Genomic DNA, 26616 nt, shown 5'->3' on the forward strand with positions numbered 1-26616 from the left:
AATATATCCTCTAAATTGGAACGTAATATTAAATGCGCAATTTACCTACTTTTGGAAGAAAAACAAAATTTTCCCTTAAATTTAATTAAATTTCAGCGTGAGCTCTATTTTTATTTATATCGAAAGCTTATGTCGGACATTCACCAATATACATAATTCGTCTATTGCTTCGTTTCAGCTTTATTGCGATCTAATGATAAAAACCATGATCTCTCCGATGATGACGGATGCTAAAAGTTCCGCGACGAAAACTACCACATTCGCCCTACAACGAAGCAACGGGTTCAAGGTAAGATGCACTCATGCGATCTCAAAAGCAATCCATTTCGCTAAATCACACGTGCGCAATTCAATTATTGTCATGATTGATCGCTCCCCCAAGCGAAATGTGTCCTTACGACACGTTGAATCAGTATAAGTTAAGCACCTTTATTTCCGCACGGTACTGATATATTTATAACACCCTAACTCCATTTATAATCCTTCCATCGGCTGTACTCACCGACTTCTTTTTTTTTATTTTTCCACGCTCCTACTTACAGGGTAAAGGTATCTTCCGTACGAGCGCGAATGTCCAGCTACAGCAACAAAAGCTAAGCCTCTTAGCCGTGCGAATCAAGAATAAAACTGCGGGACGTCTTGGCGCAGTCAGCGTGAAAACGCTTGCCGCATCTCGGTCGATAGCCGCTGACCGAGCCGCACATCCATGTAACGCTCTCTCGGTTAATTAGCGCGCTAATCCATGCGCAATGCGTAGAGTCGACGGGCGGTAAGGGAGTTTCTTATAAGCCGAGTGAAAAATCTAACCGCGAGATGCGCCGAAACTAATGGCTAGCGCGTGCGAGCTACTGAGTTATAACGAGCCGTCGTGGCGAATGGGCTGCAACGTTTTTAACGAGGCTAACGTTTTGCGCCCGACGCGAATTTCTCTTTCAAATCAAAATGATATGTTTCTCTTCAATTTTACACGGGTGTTAATGCTAGATGTTCAATGAAAATCTCATTTATCGATGAGGCTTCGCCGCTGTTTTTGCTTACAATAGCTTTCATTTTAACCAGACGTTGTGCGTTTGCGTCACGTGTAGCAGGCACACACGTGTTTCGGTTAAAAAAAAATCGACCACGTTGTCGTGGCTCCTCGCTTATCTATACACCGTTTGATTATAAGCGCGACACAACCGCTAAACCGATACTCCATCAATGGTACTCGTTCGATATACTCTGGAACCGCAATGTTTGTCCCTGCAACAACGCTAAATTATTTTGTGTCAACGCGATCGACTAAATCTTTTTCCAACGATCTCTCTTCATTAACTTTGTTTCTTTTTATAGTATTTACAGTGGAATAAAATTTAGAATAGCACACTTCATTACACACGTACATATATATGTATATATATATTTATATATATATATCCTTAATGTCGTCGATGAATTACATGTAAATTTTTATATACACGATTGCCAAGCAACGAACGTATACGTCGAGATAATCAGTGAAAGAACGCATTGTCGTAAAAGCACCGATGTGCGTCGTTGCAAGCTTGCTTTGCGTATCAGTTGGTTCCGGAACCAGATATACGGAGCGGCGCGCTTGACCAGACTAGAGAAAGAAAAACTAACTGAAAAAATGAATTCAGCGAATAATCGCGAGAAGAGCGGTGCACCTTTCTTTGCTTCGGAGCACGTACTTGCGTTGGCATTACCATAACTCAGAGAGCGAGTGAGATAGATAGTGAGATCGAGAAAGCGGCGCGCACGAATCGTCGATAAATCTATATTTACAGTCGCGCTTGATCAATAACAATTGTTGGTTAGCCTATGCGGTATGTATATGATACGGGCGCACAGTACTGTCGTCCTTGTCCGCGCTTGCTCCGCGATTCGGCGCCGAATCTCACGAGTGCAAGGGGAGAGCCGCTCGCGACAAGTAGTATGTACAGCGGGGGATTGTCATCCGTCATTAGACGCCTCGCCTGGCGAGCAGTGCGCACAGGCAGAGGCCGGCGACGACCAGCTCGGCCAGAGCGAAACGCTCGCTTGACAAGTTGGCGAGGGGCCACAGCGGCGGCGAGGACGGCTGGGCGTGCGGCCTCTCGGTGCGCTGCTGCTGACCCCGCGACGCCTGGTTGCCGTTCATCGTCTGCGTGGTGATGACGCTGTTCTCGTCCGAGCCGTAGGCGTGCGCCGGCTCCAGCTCGTCCGCGCTCGAGTTCTCCTCGGCGTGGTGACGCTGCTGCTCGTGCTTGTTGCGCGACCGACCGAATTTCGATGGCTTCTTGCGTCCTGGGCGCAGGTCGTTTGGCCGAGACTGCGTGCCCGGCGTCGTCGTCGGGAACAGATCTCGCAACTCTGCAACGATCGACAATTGCTTGCTTTGTCCGAGTCCAGAGTGACGGCTTTTGCGACGCATTGCGCCTCGAGCGCTGCTTATGCACGAGCGCTTTCTGGGCCACGCCGCGCGGACAATATTTCACGCGACGGATGACTTCGAGTAAATATTTTGCACGTAAAGATCACCCGTAACGTTCACCCAGTAGAAATTTCCAGTAGAAATTAACCGCCGTGCACTTTTCTCAACTTCGCGCAGGCTCAACTGACAATTATTCCGCAGCAACACGTGTACATTTTCCACAAGTAGAACGAACCAATTATAGTCAGCCAATTGCTCGCTACTCACCTTGCAATCTGACGGCACCTTCGGCTTTGCCTAATGCGTTCTCCGAAGTGCAGACATATCCCACAAAATCGTCCTTGGTCAGCGATCGTATCGTCAAGTTCATCTCCCAGGAGTAGTCGTTGGTCTGGCGCTCCGACATTGCGTATTTGTCGCTCGGTAGCAGCTTGTTATCTGCCCGACAAACGAACAAAATTTGAAAATCAAGTGCACTCGTGTGATTTGCTTAATGTCGCTGTTGCGGAACAGCGCTCGCATCGCGGAATCCGTTTATTCAATCTTCCAACTTGGAACCCGCGCCATTCGCCAACTAATACGACCGCGCGAGTTGTCTCGGAGCCGTGTATACGTATAACTTCATTGTTACTCCATTAGTGAAATCAATTAATTCGAGCCCGCGGACTGGAATTCGCGGCGCTCGCTAAACTAATTTGGCGCGCCTCGTTGGGCGATTTTTCGCACCTGTCCGCAGGCGCGACAAAGGGAGCGCGAGCGCCCGTCGGCACGGCGACGTTCGACAATTGATTTCTGTCGGCGCCGTGGGGCGCGGTAATTGCGCGCAGACGTGTGCGAAGCGCCGCAGCGAGTCCGAGCGTTTGCCTCGACTGCGAAACGTATTAACTGAGTTGTCGACTGCGCGGGCGCAGCGAGAGAGAGGGACGATAGGCGCACGCACGCGGCCAGACTGTACGTACTTTTGTCGGTGTACCAGGTGTTCATGGCCTGAGGCGAGGCTTCCACGGTGCACTGCAGCACCACGTCCTTGTTAACGGGCGCTCCGACTACATGGTTCGTCACCTTTATCGACGGCTGGACTGCAAATTGAAATGACGATCAATTGGCGATTCGCCGGCTCGGCGGCCGGACGAACGGGAGGGGCGCGATAGCACTTTGCGCGGCAGTGCTTGGGGAGACTTGGAGTCGTCGTAAAAAGCTGGGGGAAGGGCTGAGTCGACGTTTATCAAGACAAACGAACGCCGCTAGATTGCGCGAGGCAAGGTCGACGACAGCTCTAACTTACACTGGACTTGCACGGAGTAGCGCTTGCTGACAGTCGGCGGTATGCCGTTGCTGGCGATGCACAGGTAATTGCCCATTTCTTGTCGCTGCACGCCGCTCAGCTCCAGCGTTTCACCCTCGTACTTGGCAAGCTCTGCAACATTCGCGGGGCGTATTAATGCTTGCGGACTAGGCTAGCTGCGCCGCGACTATTTAGGCGGCTATTTAGGGAACCGATCGGTTGAACTGCGCCCGAAGCGCGCGAGCGAACGTCGCCTCTTTCGGGGGTTCGATAAAGCAGGCCAGAATCGGCGCGCAAATGGAAGTGCGGCGCAGCCGGCGCGTGCCCAAATTGAAAGGGCGCCGAGCTAAAATGTGACATTACGCTTCCTCTGTTGGTTCTCTCGCAGCACGATGGCGCGCCCGTCTTCGCGTTTCCAAGTGACGTTCGGCTCGGGGATGCCAGTCGCCACGCAGCGTAACTTGATGTTGCCACCCTCGTGCGCCACCAGGCCGCCTTCGTCCGACGCCTCGTCTATGATATCTGGCGGCACCACCACTGTCATGTTGCCCATCTTCAACACACGCCATTGTCGCCATGCGTTAATCTTTCGTTTAGTTCATTCGCAAAATCATGTTTATCGGCACGTTCAACTTGGAATATTCGAGTATTCTATCAACGTGCAGCGGAATTCGAGCCGTGCGTATCGACGCTTTTCACTCACCTGGTACAGCATCGGCTCCGTGTTGACCTGACACATGTAGATGCCCGAATCATTTTTCTGCACGTTCGAGATGTGAAGCTTCCAGGTGTTATGGCCGTTGTGCGTGACTGACAGTCGCGGGTTGTGCGCCACCATGTGGGTGTGAATCGCCAGGATCGCACGTGAATCCGACTTTATCCATGCCACCTTCGATCATACATACGTCAATGAACTAATCTTTACCACGTTCCTGTTTTCTTTCCGTTCTTCGTGATTTCGCGCTCTCGACGTTTTTCCGTTGTTTAGTTCAAATATCAGTTCAATAAATTGGTCGTAAATAAACAAAGTTATTGCTGTATAAAATTTACAACTTTTCGAAATATCTAACTGTTTGAACTGTTGAAAAATGATTTACTTGCACGATCCGTATATTTATTTAAGCTTTAAAAGCTTTAAAAAAATTGAAGCGAAACTAAGCGAACGTAACGAGAAAAGGAACAAATTGAAATTCGGATCCAAGCTCAGTCCGACATAAAAATTAGTTTGGAACTGTCGAAAAAATCCGCAACAACTTTTCTCGAGAGTATCAAACTTGAGAAAACTAATCACTCATAGGCGCCGATAAAAACAGCTCTAAAAAAATGTTGACGCGTGAGTTCTCTTTTTGGCGCGTAGCTCATTTCCGTTTTTGCCAACATATATTTAATCTACAGAAACAATAACGGGATGAGGGTGGCGATAAGCATACGTACACAGCTACAGAGAGACAGAGAGAGTCATGATGAGAATCGATTAATCTTACCCTGAAGGACTGGAGATGATTGACGACGCAGGTGAAGGACACGTCGCGTCCCAGTATGACCGTGTGGTTCTCCAGCGGAGCCAAGAATTCCGGCATAATCTCCGGCGTTATTTGACCTACATCACGTACATGCCATTAGCCATTATTCTCTTTCTCTCGGTCTCGTGAAAAATCGTACGCGTGAGCAATCGGACGGACGGCAAACAAATCGCGCTCGATATTCGGCACTCCGGTGAGCGCACGCGCGCGAGAAAGCGATAAATGGAAAAATTCTGCAGTCGTAATCCGGCGCGAGGAGTCGCCGCCACCACCCAGCCGGCCGGCCACCCGCTCGCCTTTTATATCACCGCTTCCCTGCCCCCGCTCGGCATCGCTCGAGCAGCGCAGCGCTGGAATTCTAATTTTGCATTTAATTCTTTATTCGACTACCGCGAACAGGGCGTAAGCCACTTTGAGCTGCTAAAAGCTCGCGCGCTCCATCTCGTTTTATTTTCATCCTGCGCTGATGAAGAGCTCCTCGTCAATCCCACGTCTTGATGCGTCCTTTTTGCTTTTTCTTTTGCCAAAGAAAGCTCGCAGTATTATGCTCGCGAGAGCGCCGCTCTGAGATTGAGATTTTTTACTGCAGGCGCCTTTTCTACGTGAGTTCTCAAATGCTGATCTCGAGTTTAACATGAGTTTAAAGCTGATTTCTCGCGCGCAAGAAGCTAATCCTCACTTGCGTGCGAGTGGTTTCTTTCGCGCAAACGTAAAATGACGGATTTCGCTCGTTGGTATTCCTACATTTTCCCCGTGCGATGAGTTTTCATCCCGAGCGGCATTCGTAATCCCTATTATGTAGCGCAAGAGAAGAAAAAAATCCATATCTAACTGCTCGACCAAAGGCCAAAAGAAACTAATAATTCGACAAATGTAGCGAAAAGAGCAAATGAAATTACGCATCACTAATTTCCAAGCGTCCCCCCGCATATCGGACGCGAAATCCTGCCTACGCGGGTGTACCTAATCGGCGAGCTCTCTCCGAAGAAAAATAGCATAATCCCGTTGGTCTTTCTCCCCGACAAGTTCGCTCGGGGGAAAAAACGAAAAAAACGAAAAGAAAAAAAAAAAAAATAAAAGAAAAAAACTTCCGCGTAATCGACTGACTTCGTTCGAGTGTAAAATCGAGTACACATACGGGACAAACGCTTACCGTAAACTTTGGTGTCGAAAAAAAAAGTGAGTCAGATCGGAAAGTGAAAGAAAAAAAATGATGGAACGACCGAACGACGAATCGATATGTAGGTATATGAAAAGGGGAATGAACGTTTGTCTCGTTAGCATAATCTCGAAACGGTGTATGAACATCACGTCGCGAGCAGATGATCCGTCGTACTCTCGCGGGTTATATCGCTCGCTCGCTCGGAGCCCATTTTTCGATTCCAGCCAGCGCGCCATTTTTCAATTGACATTTCTTATCTTTTTTCGTGTTTTATGCACGCCACTTTTTCAGCGCTCGGCTTCCTTTTAAACTTATGCTCCGACTGTCTGGATCATATTGCTGCGCGCACGGAATTAAAGATGTCTTCGGCTGAGATATACGTCTTAGATTTTTGCAGATTCATCCTGTCTCGTGCGCCGCGCGGAATTTCACGCGTACGGGCAAACTGGCGCGTCACAGAATTTTCCATTTTTCCGAAAAGTTATCCTTTATCCCTTGCGCTCCTTTGAAATTCCAAGTATGAATATCGAATGGATTTGGTGCCGGTGGCATCAGCTCTGCTCTGCGGAATCAGACGCTTCCGAGTGATAATGGACGAGGAAATAAACAATAGGCAGTACGGTATCGGTGGGCAGGACGCAGCCTCCCCAAAACGTTTCTCTTCCCTTGGCCACACCGAGTTAATCGTGCACGGCTTACTCGCCTCGTCGTTGCCCGCAACGCTCGCTAGTCGGTTGCGCAAGAGGCTGCTCGCATCGCCGCCGAGTCCATATGCACGCCCCCCACCAAGTGAGATTCTTCTGGCTCGCGGCGCGCGCTCTTCGCCTCGCGTATAAATCTCACTCGGTGCTCTCGCTTCCGCACGCGTGCGGTCTACAGCGAAGAAAGCGCACTTACACGTTGGCTAGAGGCTCGTATTAACATAGATGGCGACTCTCGTTTGTTTAATGCTCCTTTAAAAGAGCCATCAATTCCACGCGTCCCCCTCGGTAAATCTTCCTTTGTCCCAGTCGGACCGCCGAGGCGCGGCTCTTTTCCCGTTTTATTATGCCTCCGATCGAACGTAGCACGGCCAATTATTAACAGATAATCCAGCCAGCGCACCTTTCACGCATATATCACTCGCACTATCCCGAGCGTTCGCACTTTTTGACGATCAAAAAGTACGCGGATTATTTTCCTTTATTTCCTCCTTTCAGCGTCGCGGATATAGCACCAGACCCAGCTGAAAAAGGAAAACTAGCGGTGAGGTCGGCTGAAAAGAAAGAGACTATCCAATCGTAGCGAGATATCAGTCATTCCGTCTGGCTCAGGACGAAGTTTTGGCTCGCACAAAGCCAAGCTCAGCGACAACAACAAAGTGACCCGCAGCCACGAAAGAAGCCAAATTCATCAAAGGTTTTACTTTTCACTTAGAAATAGCTCTTCCTTCCCTCCTCCCCTTCTTCCTCCCTTCTGCCTTGTCGTGTTTTTTCCGCCGCGCGATCAATTTTCAGTCCTCGGATATGGCTTGATTCATTCCCCTACCCTTCTCTTTCCCGTTCGCTCGCAGTCGGCAGCGACTCGAATACATACATATTTTTTCGAGAGACGACTCGTGTAAACATTGCGCGATGTTAAATTTAAATTGCACGAACAAGCCGCTCATGAAATTTAACGAGCGGTGTAGCGGCGTCGTCGTCATCGTCGTCGTCGAGCGGAAAAAAAACTAACCGCCTTTAATGAACATTCATTTTAGTAGCCTCGATAACCGTAATTCCCGCACGGCAAAACGAGACCATTTTAATTAAAAAAAATATCACAGACACAAAAAATCTCGTCAGCGCGATTAAAAAATTGATAACTTCGTGGCTCGCGTAAAAAGAAATTAATCCCTGTCCTCTTTTTTTTTTCGACGATTTATCGAGGTGACCGAGAAAAAAAAGGTAGAGACGTGTACGAAAATCACATGGGTAAACATGTGCGTTTGTCGACAAGCGCATAACGATAAGCACACAATTGCATATTGGATGACATTTTTGCAGGTGATATTTCGCGCTTGCATTAACTGAGTCTGGAGGAAGGGAGAGGGAGGGAGGTAATAACGATAATTCACGCGGGAGACCATCTGTAATGGTATCAAAACGGATTTAATTAAAATATATGTATTCAGCTCTATTTGGCGTTGAGATGGTTCGAATGAAAGGAAATGTTTATTGGCTTTGTTAAAAAATCAAATCACCCTGATAAACTGACGTACGTGTATATATGTAAGATTCTGCATTTGCTCGTAGAATATATGTATTCATAAAACAGTGTGTCTAACTAGCAAAAATCTCGCGTACGCGCGCTACTCGTGCGCCATAGCCGCAACAGGTTCTCGCTCTCCGAGCTTTGACGCGTACAGAGTTTCGCAGCGAGAAAGGGAGGGAGAGAGGGAGAGAGAGTTGCGCGACACGACTTGATAGGTGCGACGACGACAACGACGATGCTAGCAGCACAATTCATAACATTGGTTACGATGGGCAAACGCGGCTGTATGTAGCTGTAGGTGTGTGTAAATACTCACAGAGACACAGCTGGAGGAGAAGTAGAGGCCCGAGGAGGAAGAGGCCAAGCTCACGCATCGTGAAGCAGGCGATGGCAATCTGAAACAGAAATCTTGGCTAAACACGTCTCGCCAAAGCCATGTCTCAACAGACTATGGTATATACAATCTCTCTCTCTCTCTCTCTCTCTCTCTCTCTCAACCTTAAGTAAATCACGACGACGAGACGGGCGCTTGACTCGGAAGCTTGGCTTCTGGAGAAGAACTAGGGGGATGCGAATTTATTGAGTGACTTGCGTCGAGGACGCACGCCTCCCTAATTGTTATTGGGGGGGGGGGGGGGGGGGTGCGGAGAAGTAGCGTCTTTGGTGCTCACCAACAGAGTTTGTCTCTTTGACGCGCTCCCTCGCTCGGCCACGCTTTGCACGCGCGATAGAAAGCTCAGAGAAATGGTTCGTCTTTCTGAGAGACTCTTTTTTCCCCCCTTTGCTAGCGCAATTCAACTGTTCAATAAAAGGTTATTGCCGCGGAGCGTTTCATCATTTATTTAAACCTCGTCTCGATTCCGGCATCTGCATATTTGTTGTTGCACGACTGGCCCGTACTCTTCGATAATTCAATCGACGATTGTCTTTATTCGATCAAACAAATTGTCAATTACAAGCATTGACGTCAACAGGCGTGTGGCTATTCGAGGACGGCGGAACGCGTTGAAAAACGAGACCGGCGATCGCGGCGCGAGAAGGTCGAGCGCGCGACATCAATCGGAATCCACAATCATTCGAGCAAATGTAGCAGCCCGCGGGAAAAAGTGATCGCTCATTTGGACGTATAATTGATCGTCCGCCATGCCCGGGAAATCAAATTAATGTTTTCGCCGTCGTCGTCCGCGCGTGCCCACGTCAATTGAATTTCCATCAGGTCGAGCAGTCGCGAGCCGATGGCGCGCGCGCGTATCATCGAGCGTCAGCGATCGCACCCGCGGAGACAAAAAAGCGCATTACGCGAAACCGCGGTGGCGATGAACGGGCGAGAAAAATGAAATCATAATGAATAAAGCATAGGCGCTCGTTAAAGATTGCTCAGGAATAGGCGCCGGTCGTTAATCAAGTCGAGCGCTCGCGATCGATCGGGTGCGCGCTTTCTCTCTCTCTCTCTCTCTCTCTCTCTCTCTCTCTCTCGATAAACGTCAGCGCGCGTATGCAACTGTATCGTTGAAAAATAGATGAATTACCGGGAGAGCCGGCTTCTCTCGTATAATTGAGTGATTTTTCAGCGAGTGCGCGGGCAGGGCCGAAAATGGATTTGGCTGAAAATGGAATTTCCCACATTCGTCTGCCATCGGAAGGGAAAGCGGGGGGGGGGGGGGGCTCGAGCGCGCGCACGCCAGGGCGTCATACGTGCCTCAGTCAAGCGGTGATTTCGATACTATGGGCGAACAAGAGCGAGTGAGCGTAAGTTATGACTGGCGCCGTATGAATTTATGCATGAGATACGAACTTTATGCTTTATGCATTGGACGCTGCGCGGCCGATAAGGAGCCCGCAGTCGAGCTCTCGCAGCGAAAGACAGACTTTTCACGGAGTCCAGGCGCGCGGCGTTCCATTTGATCGCGCTCCCAACCCTCCTCTCCACTCCCCCCAGGCTCCACGGTCTTTTCGTAATCGCGCGCGATCCACGCGATTCCTTTCAATTTGGCCGGCGCCTCGAGACTTTTCACTCTCGCAAATTCAGTTTTGATCGCGCGTACATTGATTTATGACTGAGTGACGCTGCCGGCGGTCCGCATATCGATCAAGATCGAGAAACGCCGAGCGAGTTTACCCGGGCCCAGGGAAAAGCGCGCGCGCAAGGAGGAATGCGCGAGCGAGACCAAACAGCCATATTTCAGGGGGCGAGCGGGAGGGAGAGAAAGAGAGAAGGGAAGATTTGTCTTGCTCGTGGACTTTATTAACTCTCCTTTATTGCGGCTGTTTTGTATGATAGTTGGCGAATAAATTGCAAAGTGCGCAAACCGTAAAATGCGCCGCGCGCCACCGCGAGCATTTATCGCTAAAGCGCGCTGCGCACGGCCGAGCGGCCTCGCCAAGTTTGTGTGTGTGTGTGCGTGCGCGTGCGTCAAGCTGCGAGATGACGCGCGAAAAATGCATATTCCGGCGTGCATTTTTCACGCGAAAATTACCACGTCGCGGCGGGCGAACGCAAGAAGAATTGCCCTCGCAAGCTCAACCGGGGATTATTGCCTCTGTTGTTGTGCCGTACACGGCGACTCAGCCAGCCGCGATGATAGCATCGGCTAGCTCGGGAATCGCCGAGCTCGAGATAATCGGTGACTCGGCTTAATTCTCGGCTATTAGTTCATTTTCGTTTTCAGTGGTGGAGGCGAAAGGCCGACGAGCCAAGAAAAGTCCTCGGGGCCGCGGCAACACAAGTCACTCGGCGAAGCCCGGCACGTTCGGCATATCGCTCGCTCGAGATGGAAAATTTGTCGTGCGCTTTGATTTAAGCCGCAGCCGGCGGCGGCAAAGGTGACAGTAGCTCGCGGCGCGCGCGAAAAGCGAACACTTTGTATGCGCGGCCTCGAGCTCGCCTAACACGTTTCTCCTATCAGCCGGGCATCTCGCGGACGCCGCCCGACTCCGCGGAGACTATATTTCATAATATTCCCGAGCAATCGTCGTCCTTTGGCTATTAATCCTCGCGAGCGCGTACCAACATGCTCCAGCCAGCGCTCCATTCCATCGGCCGAGCAATTCTCATAAGTTCTGCTCATAAAACTCCCGTAGATCGACAGCAGAAAGAGAAGGATCCCCGTGTACACCGCTTCGATTTTAATGCGTCTCACACGATCGGATGTTTGCTCGAGTGCATTTCTCTCGCTATCGCCCGTTGATAAACACGCGCTGCGTTCGCTTCGCTTGCGCAAATATATACATCACGCGCGCTTATCAGATCGCCCGAGGATTCGCGGATCGCGCGCTTATCGGCTCGATCGTGATAAATATAGCCAAAAAGTCCGGTGCGCTCACGCGCACTGCGCTGACAAACTTTCCCCGTGGCGAAATATTCGCGGCTCGGCGGAAGCGGCAATCAAACAGCGCCGCTTCGGCTATCCGCTCGCGCGCGCATTAGTACACAGTTGCGCCGCCGCTGAAGAAACGAACGCGAACCGAGCCGAACGAGAATTACATCGGTGATGCAGTTATGTACGCGCAAACTCTCTTTCGCACGCGGTGGCATTGTCATTGGCTGGCGTGCCGCCGTAGCGTAAAACGCGGCGAAAGTTCTGGAGCGTGCGAATTAGCCGTCGACTGCACGCGCGCCACGAGATTATAATCTCCGAAGGGGAGGAGGGTTTGTCTCGGCGGCTCGGGAATTCCTGATTCCGCGCCCGTGCTGCCGACTGTTTTTGTTTCTAGCCCTCGCAAGCTCGCAATTGCACGTTCGGAGCGCGCGAGCAAAATACTTATTCCAGCCGCAGTGCACGGCTCCGTCAAGTATCGCGCCGAAGTCCCCGCCGCGAGACCGCGCCAAGCGTGAGCTGCACGAGTCATTTAGGCCGGAGTTTCGCCGATTCCAGAAGTGAATAAGAAGCCGAAAAAGTTTGTTTACCCACTGCAAAATTCGACCGATTCGGCGTACTCGGCCGAACAGTTAGCTCTCTCTCGGAGAATCTCCTTGGAGAATTACTCGGGAGCATCCCCGGTAGAGGTTATACCGGAGGGCTTTAGCGATATACAGAAGAGAGCGAACGCGAGAAGGAGAAAACTTAATTCGGGCCGACGTCAGTGTTTCTGGCGTTTTACCACAGCAGCGGCGGCAGCAGCAAGCCATGCAGCCGTTCGTGCGACGCCGAAATCCTTGCCTCGACGTTTCTATTACCTCGCCAAGAAGCCGCGTTATTCTTCCGAGTCGAGTCTCTCTCTCTCTCTCTCTCTCTCTCTCTCTCTCTCTCTCTCTCTCGCACAGCATAGCGAGTCAATTCAAGCGCGGAGAGCTAGGGAGACAAAGAATTGTGTTCCTCTCCCTCGAGGGAGAATATTTTCGCTCCGCGTCGACGTTGACGGCAGATTGAAAAATTGGTCGCGAAGCTCTCTGACCAGAAACAATAGCGGAGCAAAGATGAGAGAGAGAGAGAGACGTCAAAGCTCGGTGCCGCGCGCGAAGATCGTAGAGTAGGAGATCTATCGGCTGGGATTAGAGAAGGCTGATGCTGAGTTACAGCCCCAGCTATATCCTCGACAGCAGCGGCGCGGCGTGGCGACCCATTACCTCCTATCCGCGAGTAACCCGTAAATACACGACCGTTGCTGCAGCCCTGGGCGTGCAGCTGCTGCAGCCTTCTCCCAACAGGCAACGTTGCGAGCCTCTTCTTCCCTTTTTCTTTTCTCTCCGCAGGCCCGAAGAGAGAGGGAGAGAGCCAGGCTCTAACGCGCGTTATCTCGCCGCGGTCAGTTTTTAGCCCTTCCTCGTCCAGCCACGGACTTTATCTTGCTTCTTTGCTCGATAAGCTGATGATTATTGGCGAGAGAGGCTGAGATTGCTAGCTCGCGCGCGCGCGCGCGCGGAATTTCGGATTTACGCAGCGCTTTAAATTCCCTCGGAGTTGAGAGTGCAACGCCACAGTGAATGATGGATGCGGTGCGCTAATTCGCCGGTTATAATCCGGAATTCCTGTAAAATTCACGGCGCTCCAACGTGTCCAAGTTAAATCTGCCCTTTGCCGTCGACACGCTGTAAAAGTTAATTTTTGCAAATTATTATCTTTGTTTCGCGTCATCCGTGAAATGTGGTTCGAATGGATGCGGCACAGGACTGCATTTTTGATTGAATATAATTAATGGAGACGGTTTTAATTCCAGGAATTCCGGACACAATGATTTCATTTCGAAAGCTTCAAAAGTTTGGGCAGAAATGGCTATTTTCAACTAGAAAATAATTAGCTGATTCTTAAATCAGTTCAAAAGGCAATACATCATGGTGAGAGATATTGCATTGCGGTCCTTTCAGGCCAAAAATATGAAAAAACTAATTTATTCATACGTAATCGCCGGGCAGCAGACCGTTCCCAGACAGACGTCAGCGCAAAAAAAAAAGCCGACTAGCCGACCAGCTGCGTATATGCAGACATGTATCGTCGCCCGAGCGAGCGCTGATTTTCGAGAGTACGTGCGAGCGAGCGAGCGAGAGATAGAGAGAGAGAGAGAGAGGTGGGATTTGGGCACAGCTTGCGCGGGAGGACCGGCTAATTAATCAAGCTCGGAAAACAGGTCTGACAGGGCGGCATCCCAACTTACGAGGCTATCTCGCTATAAACGCCCTATAACGCTGCCGAGTTTTCGACTGTATGCGGAAGACACACACGTGGCGCGCGCTAGCTTCGACAATGCCCATTACCGCCAGCCATCCACCCGTGTCACTCTGAAAATTGCGGCCGACTCTTTTTTTCTTTCCCCCCGGCCGCTCAATTTTACCCTCCCCCCGTACCCTGTTTTTTTTTTCGTAATCGTTGTTGTTGATTTTTTTTTTGCTCTCGTGTCGAGCGCGCCTCTATTTATTTTTACGATTCGATTTGCACGAGCGGGTGCGATGATCTATTTCTCAGCGATATAAATCAGCCGAAAGCTATTTATTTTAATACGCCATTTAAACAGGCCAGACGAGCACCGATGCAAGCGACACAGGCAAATAAATATATTAGCGTTGCGCAGAGACGTGACTCGCCATATTTGAACGCTCGGCGTGTACACGTACGCACGTGTGCGCGCGCGCGTGTTTATGTGCGTGTGTGTCTGTGGGCGAATTCACGAAACTTGACTCGCTCTCTGCCCAGGCTCCTCAATAGCCGATAAATCCAATAGCATTCGAGGCTCTCCAATAACATTCGGCCTCGACGTGATATACTATTTGGCCGCAGCGCTGATTTTGTGTAATAATCCGTGCAGAGCACTCGCTGTTTGCCAGCCACCGCCGTCGCTGCCGAGCGCGGCCTCGTTTGCTTGTACACGTATTTACGAAGCCTCAGAGGACTAGCAGCGCCCACTGAATTATACCTACAAAATTAGAGCGTTTTGTTTACCACTATCCCTCCACCGCTTCAATCTTGCGACAATAGTCATTCGTTGCTTTTCGCTTTTTGTCGCTTGCTTGCCGGCCGCTTTCCGCCTCGCTGTCGCGCATCTCAATGCGGCACGGAATAATTTCAAACAGCGCCAAACAACTAAGACTCTTTTATTTGTCGACGCGATTAAAGATACTACGCGTCTCTTTTAACTTTGCACGCAAAAAAATACTTCATAGTTTGTTAGCTCTTTCCCTCGCTTTTTCTTTATTCCCGTAGGTAACGTTTACAGTTTTTTCAGCTCGTTTGCCTGTTTAAACCGACGCGCAACGAGAAATATTTTTTGTCTGACAACTTGTTCTAAAATGTTATTTCCTCAGAACGATGACTAGGTTGCTAATTAAATTCGTCATAACTTTCATCGTCTGACCATATTTACTGCTTACTACTGAGACTATTTCTGTGCCATTTTGAATTGAAAGCGTTTGAATTGGAAGTCTGAAATTTGAAAGAAAATCTAGACATATAATACTAGCATAAACTACGAGGGGAAACATAAAAATTTGGCCTCTTCTTCGCGTGTACGAGCGCTCGCGCGCGTATACCCGTATCCGCGGCGAGTAAGTAAAATAGCGCGGTTAAGCTGAACAGAGGTAGAGAAGCAATTTTTTCGCTAAAACCATCCTCCTTGCCGCAGAACATGAGTCCATTGGGTTGCTTTTCTCTCTCTCTCTCTCTCTCTCTCTCTCTCTCTGGTAAGCGCGGAAAATCCAGGCAAGCGAAACTTTGCCACGGGACAATAGTTTCCATATGCTGCCGAACTTTCTCGAATGTAAAACACGCCGTGCAACAAGACTAGCGTTACGTACGTATGCGCGCGCGTGTGCACCACCGCGTCGTGTCTGCTGCCGCTGTATTAAGACGCGCGCGCGCGCGGGCGGCTGCACTGCGAGCTCGCTCTTTATTGCTTCCCTCTATGAGCGTCGCTTTAATGAAGTCCCCTGTACGCTCCACGCTCCACTTGTTTGTTTTCGCGCTGTTATTATGGCTATTTCACCGAGAAGATAAGCTGGCCTTTACTCGCTTTGTGCCGTCCAAACTGTTCTCTCTCTCTCTTTCTCTCGCGATCGTTCTCCATTGTGCGTACTCTCTCGAGATAATGACACATTTAGAATGAATTGGCGCTACTTTCACGGGCAAGAGGCCGAGTGTAGCGAAGACTTCGGTAACGTGGGTGCGCTGGTATATCTGTAGGATGTAGTTGCGGCGCAGCGTCTGCAAAGTTGGCCAACGAGGGGAGACGCTAGGCCGATTGGGGTCCACGCCACTTGCGGCTTGGCGCGTATACTGTTGACTCTTCCTCTCTCGGCTAAAGTTCTCTCGTGTCTACGTATACCCCGGAGTCAATCGACTATGCACGCGCGCGATACTTCCGCATTTGAACTGAGCGCTGCCGATTTCAATCGTCTTCCTCCGCTGTTTTCACCTCGCTGTCTTCCCGGTTCTCAGCTCCTCGTTCCGCAGCCTCAGAATGCATTTCATGATAGTAATTACGTTTTTAATTGACTTGAGTGAAGAACATTTCATCTGGCCTTCGCTTTTCGGCGGCATTAAAGCTTTCTTATAGTTTCAAGTGTTGCGTCGTCAACTATTGAATTAAATTCAGTGCAGCTCTATGAAACACTTACTTCAAACTGTAACCATTCAACTTTTCAACATTTAATGGAGCTATTCCGTCGACGTTTCCATAGTGAAAAGAATAGTTTTTAATTACAAATATCGTTAAATTCGTTATTGGCAATTTGAAATATTCTCTGATTAAATTATTTAATAATGGCATTCGAATTCGTACTAATTATCATTGGCATATCATTTTAATGTCATTGAAACTTTTGAAATGGAATTAACATCGAAAATTCGAATTCCCGATGTAATTCCCAAACGCTCCGCAGACGCGGAGATTCCACGTATGAATCGAATCTCTGATCGAAAATAGAATTAGCCGGGAATGAAAAAAAAGACACGACAAAGCTAGCTAATTCGCAGATTATTCAATACATTCGAGATACCAATCAATAAAGTGAAATACAGAGAAAACTCGAGTAAAATTAGCCAGTAAACTAGCAAAAGGAAGTTGAACGCACACAAAGCGGTGGTAGCGTCAGCGGCTCGCACGAAATAGCATAACTAAAATAACTGGAGCCGTAGACCAAACGAGCTCTGCGCGAAACTCCAAACAAATTCAACTAATGTGAGGAACAAACGCCGATATTCATGCCGAGATACAATGAGACGCGGAGGGCGGTCCGGCTCGGCTTTATCAATGCTCGCGCACACGCCAGATAGTCTGGCACGCCTGCCGAAGGGAAGCGGAGCGAGAGCAAGTAAACTCATTACGCGCGGGCTAAGCAGCGCAGTTCTGTATCTTTGGCCGAGCCTATGGCGCAGAGAGCTTTGGCTGCAGAGAAAACAGGAAGGGCGGAGGTAGAGGGATGAGCGCTAGAGACGCTTTAATCGGTCGAGCCCGCGGGCTTCGCGGACTTTAGTCGCTGCTGCTTTAGCCGCCGGCAGATTTACGCGGCGGCGCTAATTGTATGCTGATTTTGGCTTTTCAGTTTTCCGAGCTCAGATTCCGCGGCTTCGCGTCGCGTTTTGGGAGCGGAGAATCTGGTCGCGCCAGACGACGTATCGACGATATTTGGACGCGGCGGCGCGGGACAAGCCAAGGCCGTTGCGGCATTAAATCGAGAGATTACGCGTGACACGAGAGATCCCATGGCGGCGTCCAGGAGAGCGAGAGCGCGGGGGAAAGCGCTGCTCGAGAACAGAGGCTTAAACCGGCGAATCTCTGTCGCGTTTCACCCGGCCCGCCGCTTTATCTCCCGCCACTGCCGCCGCTTGGCCCCCTTTTTTCCACTTTCTCGCTCGAGACAAGCTGCGAAACTCTATTATCCCTGCGTACTCCATCGAAAATTATTTCGCTCTATTGTTTCCAAATATTTCGCCCCTTTGTTTCAGCCGAATGAATGTTAATCCCTCTTTTTAACGTCTTTTTTATTCCCAAATAAATGTGAAATATTCTCAACTATATTAACGAAGTGCTTCATTGAAAATTTATCGTTACTATCTGTTTAATTATTAAGTCTTGTTCAACAAAATTAGGAAAGACTGTACTTTGTATCACGGCAAAAATTCATGATGATTATTTTTGTCCTCGAGGCATCATTACATCCAAAGCTCGAGAAAAATGTTTCGCAGCCGTTGACGCAGCGTACAGCGGCCAAGAACGAAAGGGGCTTGCTCGTAATAAGTGCGGAAAAGAGGCTCGGAGACAAAGTGGAAAGCCGGATTGGGGATGAAGAGTAAAAAAACAAAGACTAGCGTGAATTTTCGCGTATATACAGAAAGAAGGGGAGAGAGAGAGAGAGAGAGAGATCTAGACACACACACAGCCCCTGAGTTTGGCGTGTGCATGCGTATTCGGCTGTTCCCCATCCTTTCGCTGCGGGGATACATATACTGCAAAAGCATTACCGCGCATTCACATCGCTTGCATTTCCATCTGCTTAGCGCTCGAGCGTCGAAATCCGCTTTATGTTACGACCATCGTGACGAAGTGCCTGATTGCTAGAGAGAGAGAGAGAGAAAGAGAGAGAGAGAGAGACAGAGAGGGAGGGAGAGAGAGAGAAAGAAAGAGCGAGAGAGAGAACAACTACGCGCTAGACTGTATCGAAAAAAGCTTTTCTGGATCATCTACCGGACCTTCTTTCTTCCTTTTCTTCTTTCTCCTTGTCTCTTTTGTCTATTTAGGGCAGACTGCGATAGACGAAGATTCGATGAGTGCATTCAGAGTGTCGCACTAAATTGGGGGCAAGGAGGATTAAGTAGGGTCGCGATATATCGACTCGACGTTTCCCCTTCCTCATTTTTCAATCAACCCTACAAGTGTTTCTTATAGCAATGTTTTCTTCATTATTTTAGCGACTTTCAAGATAAGATTTGATGACTTAATCTTCACACGAGAGTTATACGATATCCTAAATTCGGGGAATTTTATTTGGATACTATAGGACTATCCTTTTTCAATTTGATTTATTTCTGATAATCAGAAAGTCATTAATTAAACATTGAAGCACATTCATTATAAATGAATGGTGACCACAAAATTCATGATTCTCAACTGTTTCATAGAGGGAATAATCCAATCGCCAAACGAATAATTATAGAATGCAGAATTTTCTAGACTTCAAAAACTTATTGATTCTTGAACCAATTAATTCAAGCGACCCTTAATCATCGCTTTGATTAAGGGTCGACTTTCCTCGTTCAAAGCTATACAGCAAAGTATTTCCATAAAATTCTCATTATCGTAGAAACCTGGTGGTCATCCTTATTGGCAAAATCGTCAGACTCTCTTGTGCTGAATCTCCGCCGAACCACAATGAAAAGTGCCTCGCTAAATTTTGTGTCGCGTAAAGGCGTGTTTTATCGCAACCATTTTCTCTACTTTTTTCGGTAATCGTGGTCTTGCTTTGCAAAAGAGTGTATTTCAGCTCCAAGTCTGATGAAATAATTTCCGCTTTATTCCTTCGATATTCGGAAAACTATTGGAAAATATCATTTTCACTGTGGAAGAACAATGTTTTATAATCTTATTTCCTATACTTAAAATTTTTACACATTCCATCAAAAATTCATACCGGAAATCCAACGGGGAATCATTATTTTTTTAAAGCGTCATTTTCATTTTATATTATACTCGATAAAAGATCGATAATTGCCGTTGCAACTGCTATTATGACGATTAACGTCAGAACCAACATTCGTGTGGCATCTCCGAAATATTCGTGTCAATAGTCCGCGTTGTGCACTTAGCAAAAAATAAGCTTTAAAAGCAACACTTATCGTGCAAGTATGACTTCTTGCGTGCCACTTTCTTTAAAAAGAAGTTCTCACTTGGTGGCGCATACCGCGAGCGTCGCGAAATTAAGCGCATTCAAGAGAAGGCGGAATGCGGCGAGACCACAGCCGCGAACTAAAAGGCAGAAGGAGCTCGACGGGAAAGGGCGGGGAGGAAGGAGGCCGAGAGGGAAAACTAGCGAGGAGGTCCATTGCAGCAGTGCAGTCGCGACTCTTCAATCGAGCATCGTATAGGCGAGCGGCCGGCGCTCGAAAGCGACGAGCCCGCGCTCTTCGTGGAGAGAATGACGAAAGGCCCGAGGCTCGCCGGCTGTTTTCCTTCTCTCGCTCTCCCCGGCGTTATTAAAACAGAAAGCTCAGGCGCGTCGAGACAATGCTACGGCCGATTGTTGGCGCTGCGACGCCGCGGCCAAGTCTTCGTAACCACCTGCATTTAGCGTTTCTATGTGTTTAGGCCGTGGCTCCGCGCGCGACTTTTCTCTCTTTTCCGGCGCTGCCAGCAGGCTTCCGTGCCAGCGTCGCCCAGCTGTCTGAATGCGCAGGAAGCTCATTAGGCATGGCCCCGAGCTATTCGCTCTTCGCGCTTTCTTTCTTCGTCGCGCTCCTCTTCGCCGGCTTCTTTATCTCTCGCGCGCCACGACATTTCGTGCGTGTCCTCGTTCCTGCCCCCCAGCTTCGCTTTTAATTAAGCCTCCAATCAATTTTCAATCGGGAAAGCCTCTTTCGCGGAGAAGCTTATTAACTCCCAGCTATTTATAAAATCGCCGACGGTCTTTTATTTTTCAGCGCTATGTAAAATATCTCCGGGTTATTGGATTCCCGCCGATGGAAAGGTGGAAAATATATTGTACATATATCGAAAGCTCGCCAAGCACCGCAAAATTCCGTCGGCATCGATCTGATATATTAACTCGTGTAGCCGTTCGCGAGCGCGCGCGTTGGCGCACATCGCTTTCCAATTTTCCAAGATAATACTCGCTTTCTCGCGTGTCTGCGTGCGTGTAAGCGCAGAGGTCAGGCCGTGTGTGAAAAAAATTGAACCGTTCGGGCAAGCTGCCGCTGTAACTGCAGCTCGCGCGCTGCAAGGTAGTAAAAGCTCGAGAGAGAAAGAGAGAGCAAAGCTGAGTCGTCTCTTTTCGGCCATTCGCTATTTTTTATTCGCTCGTCAGGCGAATAAAGCAGAATGTGATATCCGCACCTCTGCGTCTCCCTCTCTCTTCGTCTTTGCTTTTACGCGCCGACGCGAGCGAATAAATTTCGCGACCACGTGAGGACGACTCTCAAGATAAATTTCGACGAAGCTTTTGTCCCGTGAAAATTTCCTCCCGCGAGCGCTGGCGAGTTGATTGATGTGAATTTGCATTTCCCTGCACGGCAATAATGACGACGACGATGACAAAGCGATCGCCTGATTAATTATTGACTCACATCACTGGTCGCTAGATCCAATACATATTCATAGAATCGAGCAGAGAGCGCTGATTTATCAGTCGATGACAAATCATAATGATTTTGCATGAATGGAGCAGCGATAAATTGGCGTTCACTGGCGTTAATGATCGGGCATAAAAAAAGGCTGTATAAGATTTATATAAGGCGGAAAAATAATCCGCGTTCTATAACGAGGAGAAAAATTATCACAAACCAATAAAATACTCTGCAATAAAGAAAGCTCGAGGAGAAAAAAGGAAGAGCGAGACGCAGGCGTAAAACAAAGAACGAACGAGCGCGGCAAGGCGAAAAACGGGGTTGTACACAATGCGCCCAGCTTAAATTTGCTCAAAAGGACGCGATGCTTTGAGCACGCGCGCGCGTATAAAATTAATCGCGCGTCCTGGGCGGCGCCGAGTTCAGAGAACAATAAAGCAGCCAGATGAGCGAGACACGGCGAGAAGAAGTGCGTCGCGTCCAGTACAACGCGTCCGGTATTATACGTTGAAATTATGCCGGCACACCGGTTAACTCCTGACTGCACGCCAACGGACAATCTTAACGGGCCTCGCGCCACCCCCTCTCTTTCTCTCTCTCTCTCCCTCTCTCCCTCGCTCTCATCCTCCCGCCAGCTCTCGCGCGGGCATAAAATTACGCCGGCTTTTTACGAGCTTTCCAACCGCCATTGCTGCACTTTTACCGATACTTTCTCGCGGCTCGACTGCTCCACTGTCGTGGCTTCATCGATTCATTTTTATTATTCAAGGGGTCACACCGGCACTCGCGCCTTCGGCGCTACGTTCCCTTATTTTCTCTTATTGAGAACGTAAAAATGGCGCCGCGAGAAAAATGCAGATTCAATTACCGATTCCGAGTGTCGCGCCAAGTGATGGGGTCCGGAGGTCGTCGATGCTCCAACTTTCTCAAACGTTCTTGCCGTTATTGAGAAAGTCGTCGGTGCAAGTCCAGCCTCGTAGGTGGGTCACTTGCTAAGCGCGGTATTGAAAAATCGACAATAACCGGACAGCAGTCAATCGAAAAGTAATTAGCTGCCATGCGATCGGAAAGTTCGTCGACAAGGGCGACGCCCCGCCCGCGACAAAAGCTATATTTACATTGGGTCAGCAGTTTGGCCGACGCCATCCATCTCTGTGCCCAGGCGCTCGCAAATCGGTGGCTCGGTGCGCGCGGCAGTGGGAAACGCGCGCTAATCTATTATACGAAGTTTCGGCGTATATCGGCGGCGGCGAGCGATTCTCCAGCTTATACGGGATAAAGTTGGAAGGAAACCGCTCCCTCGGCTGCGACCGTCCGCGGTTTTTGCTCTCTCAAAGAAGCAGCGCCAGCGAATTCTCACGTGTATATATACACACACTTCGGCCAAGTTTGCCGGCTCTCGTGGATATCATATGTCCTGCTGCGGCCCTCGAAGACTTGCGTGGGATACCGACGAGAAGCTCGCAGTGGCTTCGAGATCCGCAAGCGCGAGTTATTTGCCAAAAGGGCGTGTATAGTTGAGCTAGTTTACCTTGGAGCGCGTCTCGATCGGTCGTCGATGCGACGACCCGCGAAAAAATATTGGCCGAGGCGTCGTCGCGCGCGCGCGCCCACTCATCGCCGGCGATCCGATAAGTGAAGGCAAACAGCGCGAGCTCGCGCAACCGCTGCCTAATCCGATTCTCGGAGGAGCGCTCCGTGCCTATTCCTCGGACCGTCCGTCGACTTGGACGCGTCATTAAAATAGTTTCTCGCTCCTCGTCGCTTTCCGGCCGAGTATTCTAATCGCCGAGGCACGTGCCAGTCTCCCAACGAGTTTTATCTGGCTCTTATTATTAGTCGGGCTTCGCTTTTGCGGTGTTTCGTCACGAATTCTAAACTGACTTTCGACGAGTTCTGCCCCCCGAAATCCGCGCACGTGCGTGTACATGGACGCGTGCTCGCTGAAACTTAATTTTCTCCGAGCGCGAGCCCGCCCATGACGACGCGCAAGTTTCGAGCGCAGTTTGCGATATCATTCACGTTGGATTGTTAGATATTTCGTTTGAATTTTACAAAGGTGATTTCATCGGTGACGTGATACGGCTTCGCGACACCTGCAAATAAATTAATACGCCGGCATTTTCATGTCTTTTCAGGACAAAGATCAAAGGCAAAATTACGAGGGGAATTTTCATTACATCGCTTCGAGAAATATTCAATGCGGGTCAGCGCGTTCGCTGAGAAATATTGTTGAAATTGAACGCGGATCTCGTTTCGAAATGCCAAATAAAATTCTGCGCATAAATTACCTGGAGTACACTCTAATCAGTGGCTACCACCGGGGGTGCAACTCGCAGGTGGCCGGTTCTTTTTTTTTCTGCAGAAAACATGGCACGAGAATAGGAGTAACAGTAATAGCGCAGTGCACAATGCTTTTTCCAAGATGATCGCTGGGCGATATACTAATGAGTTCTCGCCCAAATAAACGCCGGCGTCGGGCGCTCGCGCGACAATGGCAAAATTTCTCAACGAGCGCGTATTCTTTGCCGGCGCTCGCGGCACTTGGCGCTAACGAACATCCGAGCTGGCGCTGCTACTGCCTCGGATCCATTCGCCAAAAGTAATTACGTCTCGAGCGTTTGATTCTCAATCAAGATTCATTGCTTCACTTGCAATCATTCTGTCGAGCGTGAGTTGGCTTTTATCGCCGCGAACCGGCAACTTTCTTTTCCTCGCGCGAGATATTGTTTTCGAAAATACCAGGCAAACTTGCAATTCTATCATACTGTCAATGATCACTTAATTTTCTCGACAGTTTACCTCCTCGTGGAAGATTATCGGCCGAGTGAAAAGTTTTGATAAAGTTTTCGATGAAAGAACTTTACGCTCGTGCCAGTGGAAACTTAGCCTCTTTGTCCGACCTCTCCCGCGAGGAAAAATAGCCGTGGAGAATAAGTAGGCTGCTGCTGCTGCAGCCTGATATTGTATAAACTCGCAAATAATCATCGGCAGCGAAACTCTCTGACTCGCGGAGCAAAACTTTTCAAATAATTCACGGGAAATTTCTTCTCGATTCTAATTCTCTTGTCAAATCTACTGCGCCGAATTTGCCTCGCGTTGTCACACCGTTGAATAAACAAAGCAAAGCGATTCATAATTCAGAGCTAGAAACTCGCTAAACTTGAGTACCAGCCTCTCGATCGAAAGTTTTAGGAGCCTTTTGTCTGGAAAGCCAAGATATATGCAAAATTTATTAAGGTTTCGCAGAGAATTCACTGGCCTTATATATAATTATGCGCACGAGCTTCGTAGCGGCGACGGCGGCAGCCAAGTTTGTAGTTTTCGGATGCCAACGGCTCATCCAGCTGTGCAGCGCTGGCTCTCGCTCTCGCGTTGGCATCCGATGGGTTTTCTTCCTGCATGCATGCACATTTCATTAAGCCGGCAACACGTGCGCCGTTTATCGAAACAACTTCGCGCCTCAAGTATGCCGCGACGCTAAGTAGCCGCGCGGCCTGCACTTTTCATGAATTTTAATCACTTATGACGAACGTCGTTTACGGAATGCGCTCGCAAAACCGCCTCTCGTGCGCTCCTCTCTTGTGTATTCTTCGATAATGCGCGAAAGTTAGGTTGCATCAGCGACAAGGGCATTTATGCTAATTTTCTTTGCGCCGCTGAATAAGTCATGTACAGATAGATTTTCCAGGACGGTGGCTATTGGCGCGCTGTATGTTAAGAGCACCAAATTCAGAGCACTTGAAACAATCATGAAGCGCAATAGCTGTCCTATTCTCTTTGCTTTTACGGCCGCTTGGCGATTCTCTTTTTGCGATGAACCACAAATGAATGTTGGTTGATACTTAGTACAACTCGCGTACGCTCACTCATTTCACATTCCCTGCTGCTCGCTCAAGATAGAAAGAAGCTTTCATCGTAGGTAAATCTGGATTCATACTTAAATCTATTTCAATATCTTTAAAGAATTTAATACGTTTTTGTCAATTTTTTTAAATGAGCATAATTGTTATTGAGATTTCACAGATTTTTTATTTATATTTAATGTGGAAATAAAGTGATCAAACTATCTTTGAAAGTGTAATATAAACAAGTTCGTTTTTATTCAATTTGGTCGAGATACTTTCTCGAATTCTATATTCCAGTCGTTAGTTGTAGAAATTGTAAAATTCAATGTATTGCCCTCGGTATGTCGCTCAAGTTGGTTCCTCATCTATTTTATTGAATGTTTGATGCTCTATCTGCGAATGAAATGAAAAGTTCGTAACAATGAAGACTTTTCATCTATTCACTAGTTCACTTTTGTAAAAGTAACTTTTGTCTCAATTATTTCTATCGAACATATGACTGAAAAATAAAATTCTTTTTGAAATATCCGATAGTAAAAAACTTCCCACTTGAATTTCAATTTGGAGCCTGACGTTCATGGCGTAAAAAGCATATTAATATTCATCAGAAGAGTGAATATTCACACGAAAAAGGAATCAAGTCTAATGAAGGAGGGCAAAAGGTGTCGATTTAACATTTTCCAGACGTTTTCTCCGATTTCCGTCTTAATTTGAATAATGGCTCGAGTGTGCCAATATAATCGCTCAACGTTGAAGCGAATTCAAAGTTCCATCGGTACACGTATTGCTCTAAAAGCAGTTATGCTATTTGAAGGAAATTTTATGTTATTATGATTTTTCGTTTGAATAAAATACAAATACATAAATCTAGCAAATAGAACTACTGCTAATTAGGTCAAGCAATCTTTTATAAAAACCATTGCAATTTTCTTTCCAAGTCATCTGAAGAAATCATAACAAAAAAAAAAAAAAGATAACTAATTATAAGTATGATTACGTATGGCATATTTACAATTTGTCACGTATAAGCGCGTTTTATTACTCGTGTTATGTTGTTACAAATATGTATGAGATATTTCATAACAAAGTACCATAATCTGGTGCCGTTTGAGTTCATTTTCAAATTGGATATACTCTTGTTCGAACCACTTTTACATAATATATTTTACATACAGAATCGGAAATATTTTAGACCCTTTACGGATAATGCTTGCGATACCCTTTTTTTGTTCATAGAACATCTACATAATAATGGAAAAAATAATACGATCTTTCATAGTTTTTGCAATTTGTTAAAAAAACAAAAAGATATAATAATAATCCGAGCTCAAATTTGAATTCTATGTCCGGAAATAAATCACAAATAAGAAATAAATAATAAGAAATTTGTTACTTTCTATTTGAAAGTTGGCATACGGCGTTAAACTCTCAAAGGATGCAGATCTAATA

At 48.0% G+C, this 26616-nt stretch overlaps 1 protein-coding gene across 3 annotated transcripts in view; it reads right to left on the minus strand.

The window, feature by feature from the left end:
* Nucleotides 1-1963: 1963 nt before the first annotated feature.
* Nucleotides 1964-26616, minus strand: part of LOC131669119 (lachesin-like) — a 58257-nt gene continuing 33604 nt past the window's right edge. For 2 of the 3 annotated variants that reach the window (XM_058943760.1, XM_058943758.1), the window contains exons 2-9: nucleotides 8932-9010; nucleotides 5183-5298; nucleotides 4402-4587; nucleotides 4062-4284; nucleotides 3699-3830; nucleotides 3373-3492; nucleotides 2681-2851; nucleotides 1964-2352 (exon numbers count right to left, since the gene is read on the minus strand). In XM_058943760.1, the coding sequence (XP_058799743.1) occupies nucleotides 1964-2352; nucleotides 2681-2851; nucleotides 3373-3492; nucleotides 3699-3830; nucleotides 4062-4284; nucleotides 4402-4587; nucleotides 5183-5298; nucleotides 8932-8989 (1395 nt within the window). In that variant the 5' untranslated portion in view covers nucleotides 8990-9010. The remainder of the gene's footprint in view (nucleotides 2353-2680; nucleotides 2852-3372; nucleotides 3493-3698; nucleotides 3831-4061; nucleotides 4285-4401; nucleotides 4588-5182; nucleotides 5299-8931; nucleotides 9011-26616) is intronic. The other variant, XM_058943759.1, reaches the window with a different exon arrangement.

This window comes from Phymastichus coffea, unplaced genomic scaffold (assembly GCF_024137745.1).
Source record: "Phymastichus coffea isolate CEN01 unplaced genomic scaffold, Cenicafe_Pcof_1.1 PCOF00087, whole genome shotgun sequence".
Taxonomy (NCBI): Eukaryota; Metazoa; Arthropoda; class Insecta; order Hymenoptera; family Eulophidae; genus Phymastichus; species Phymastichus coffea.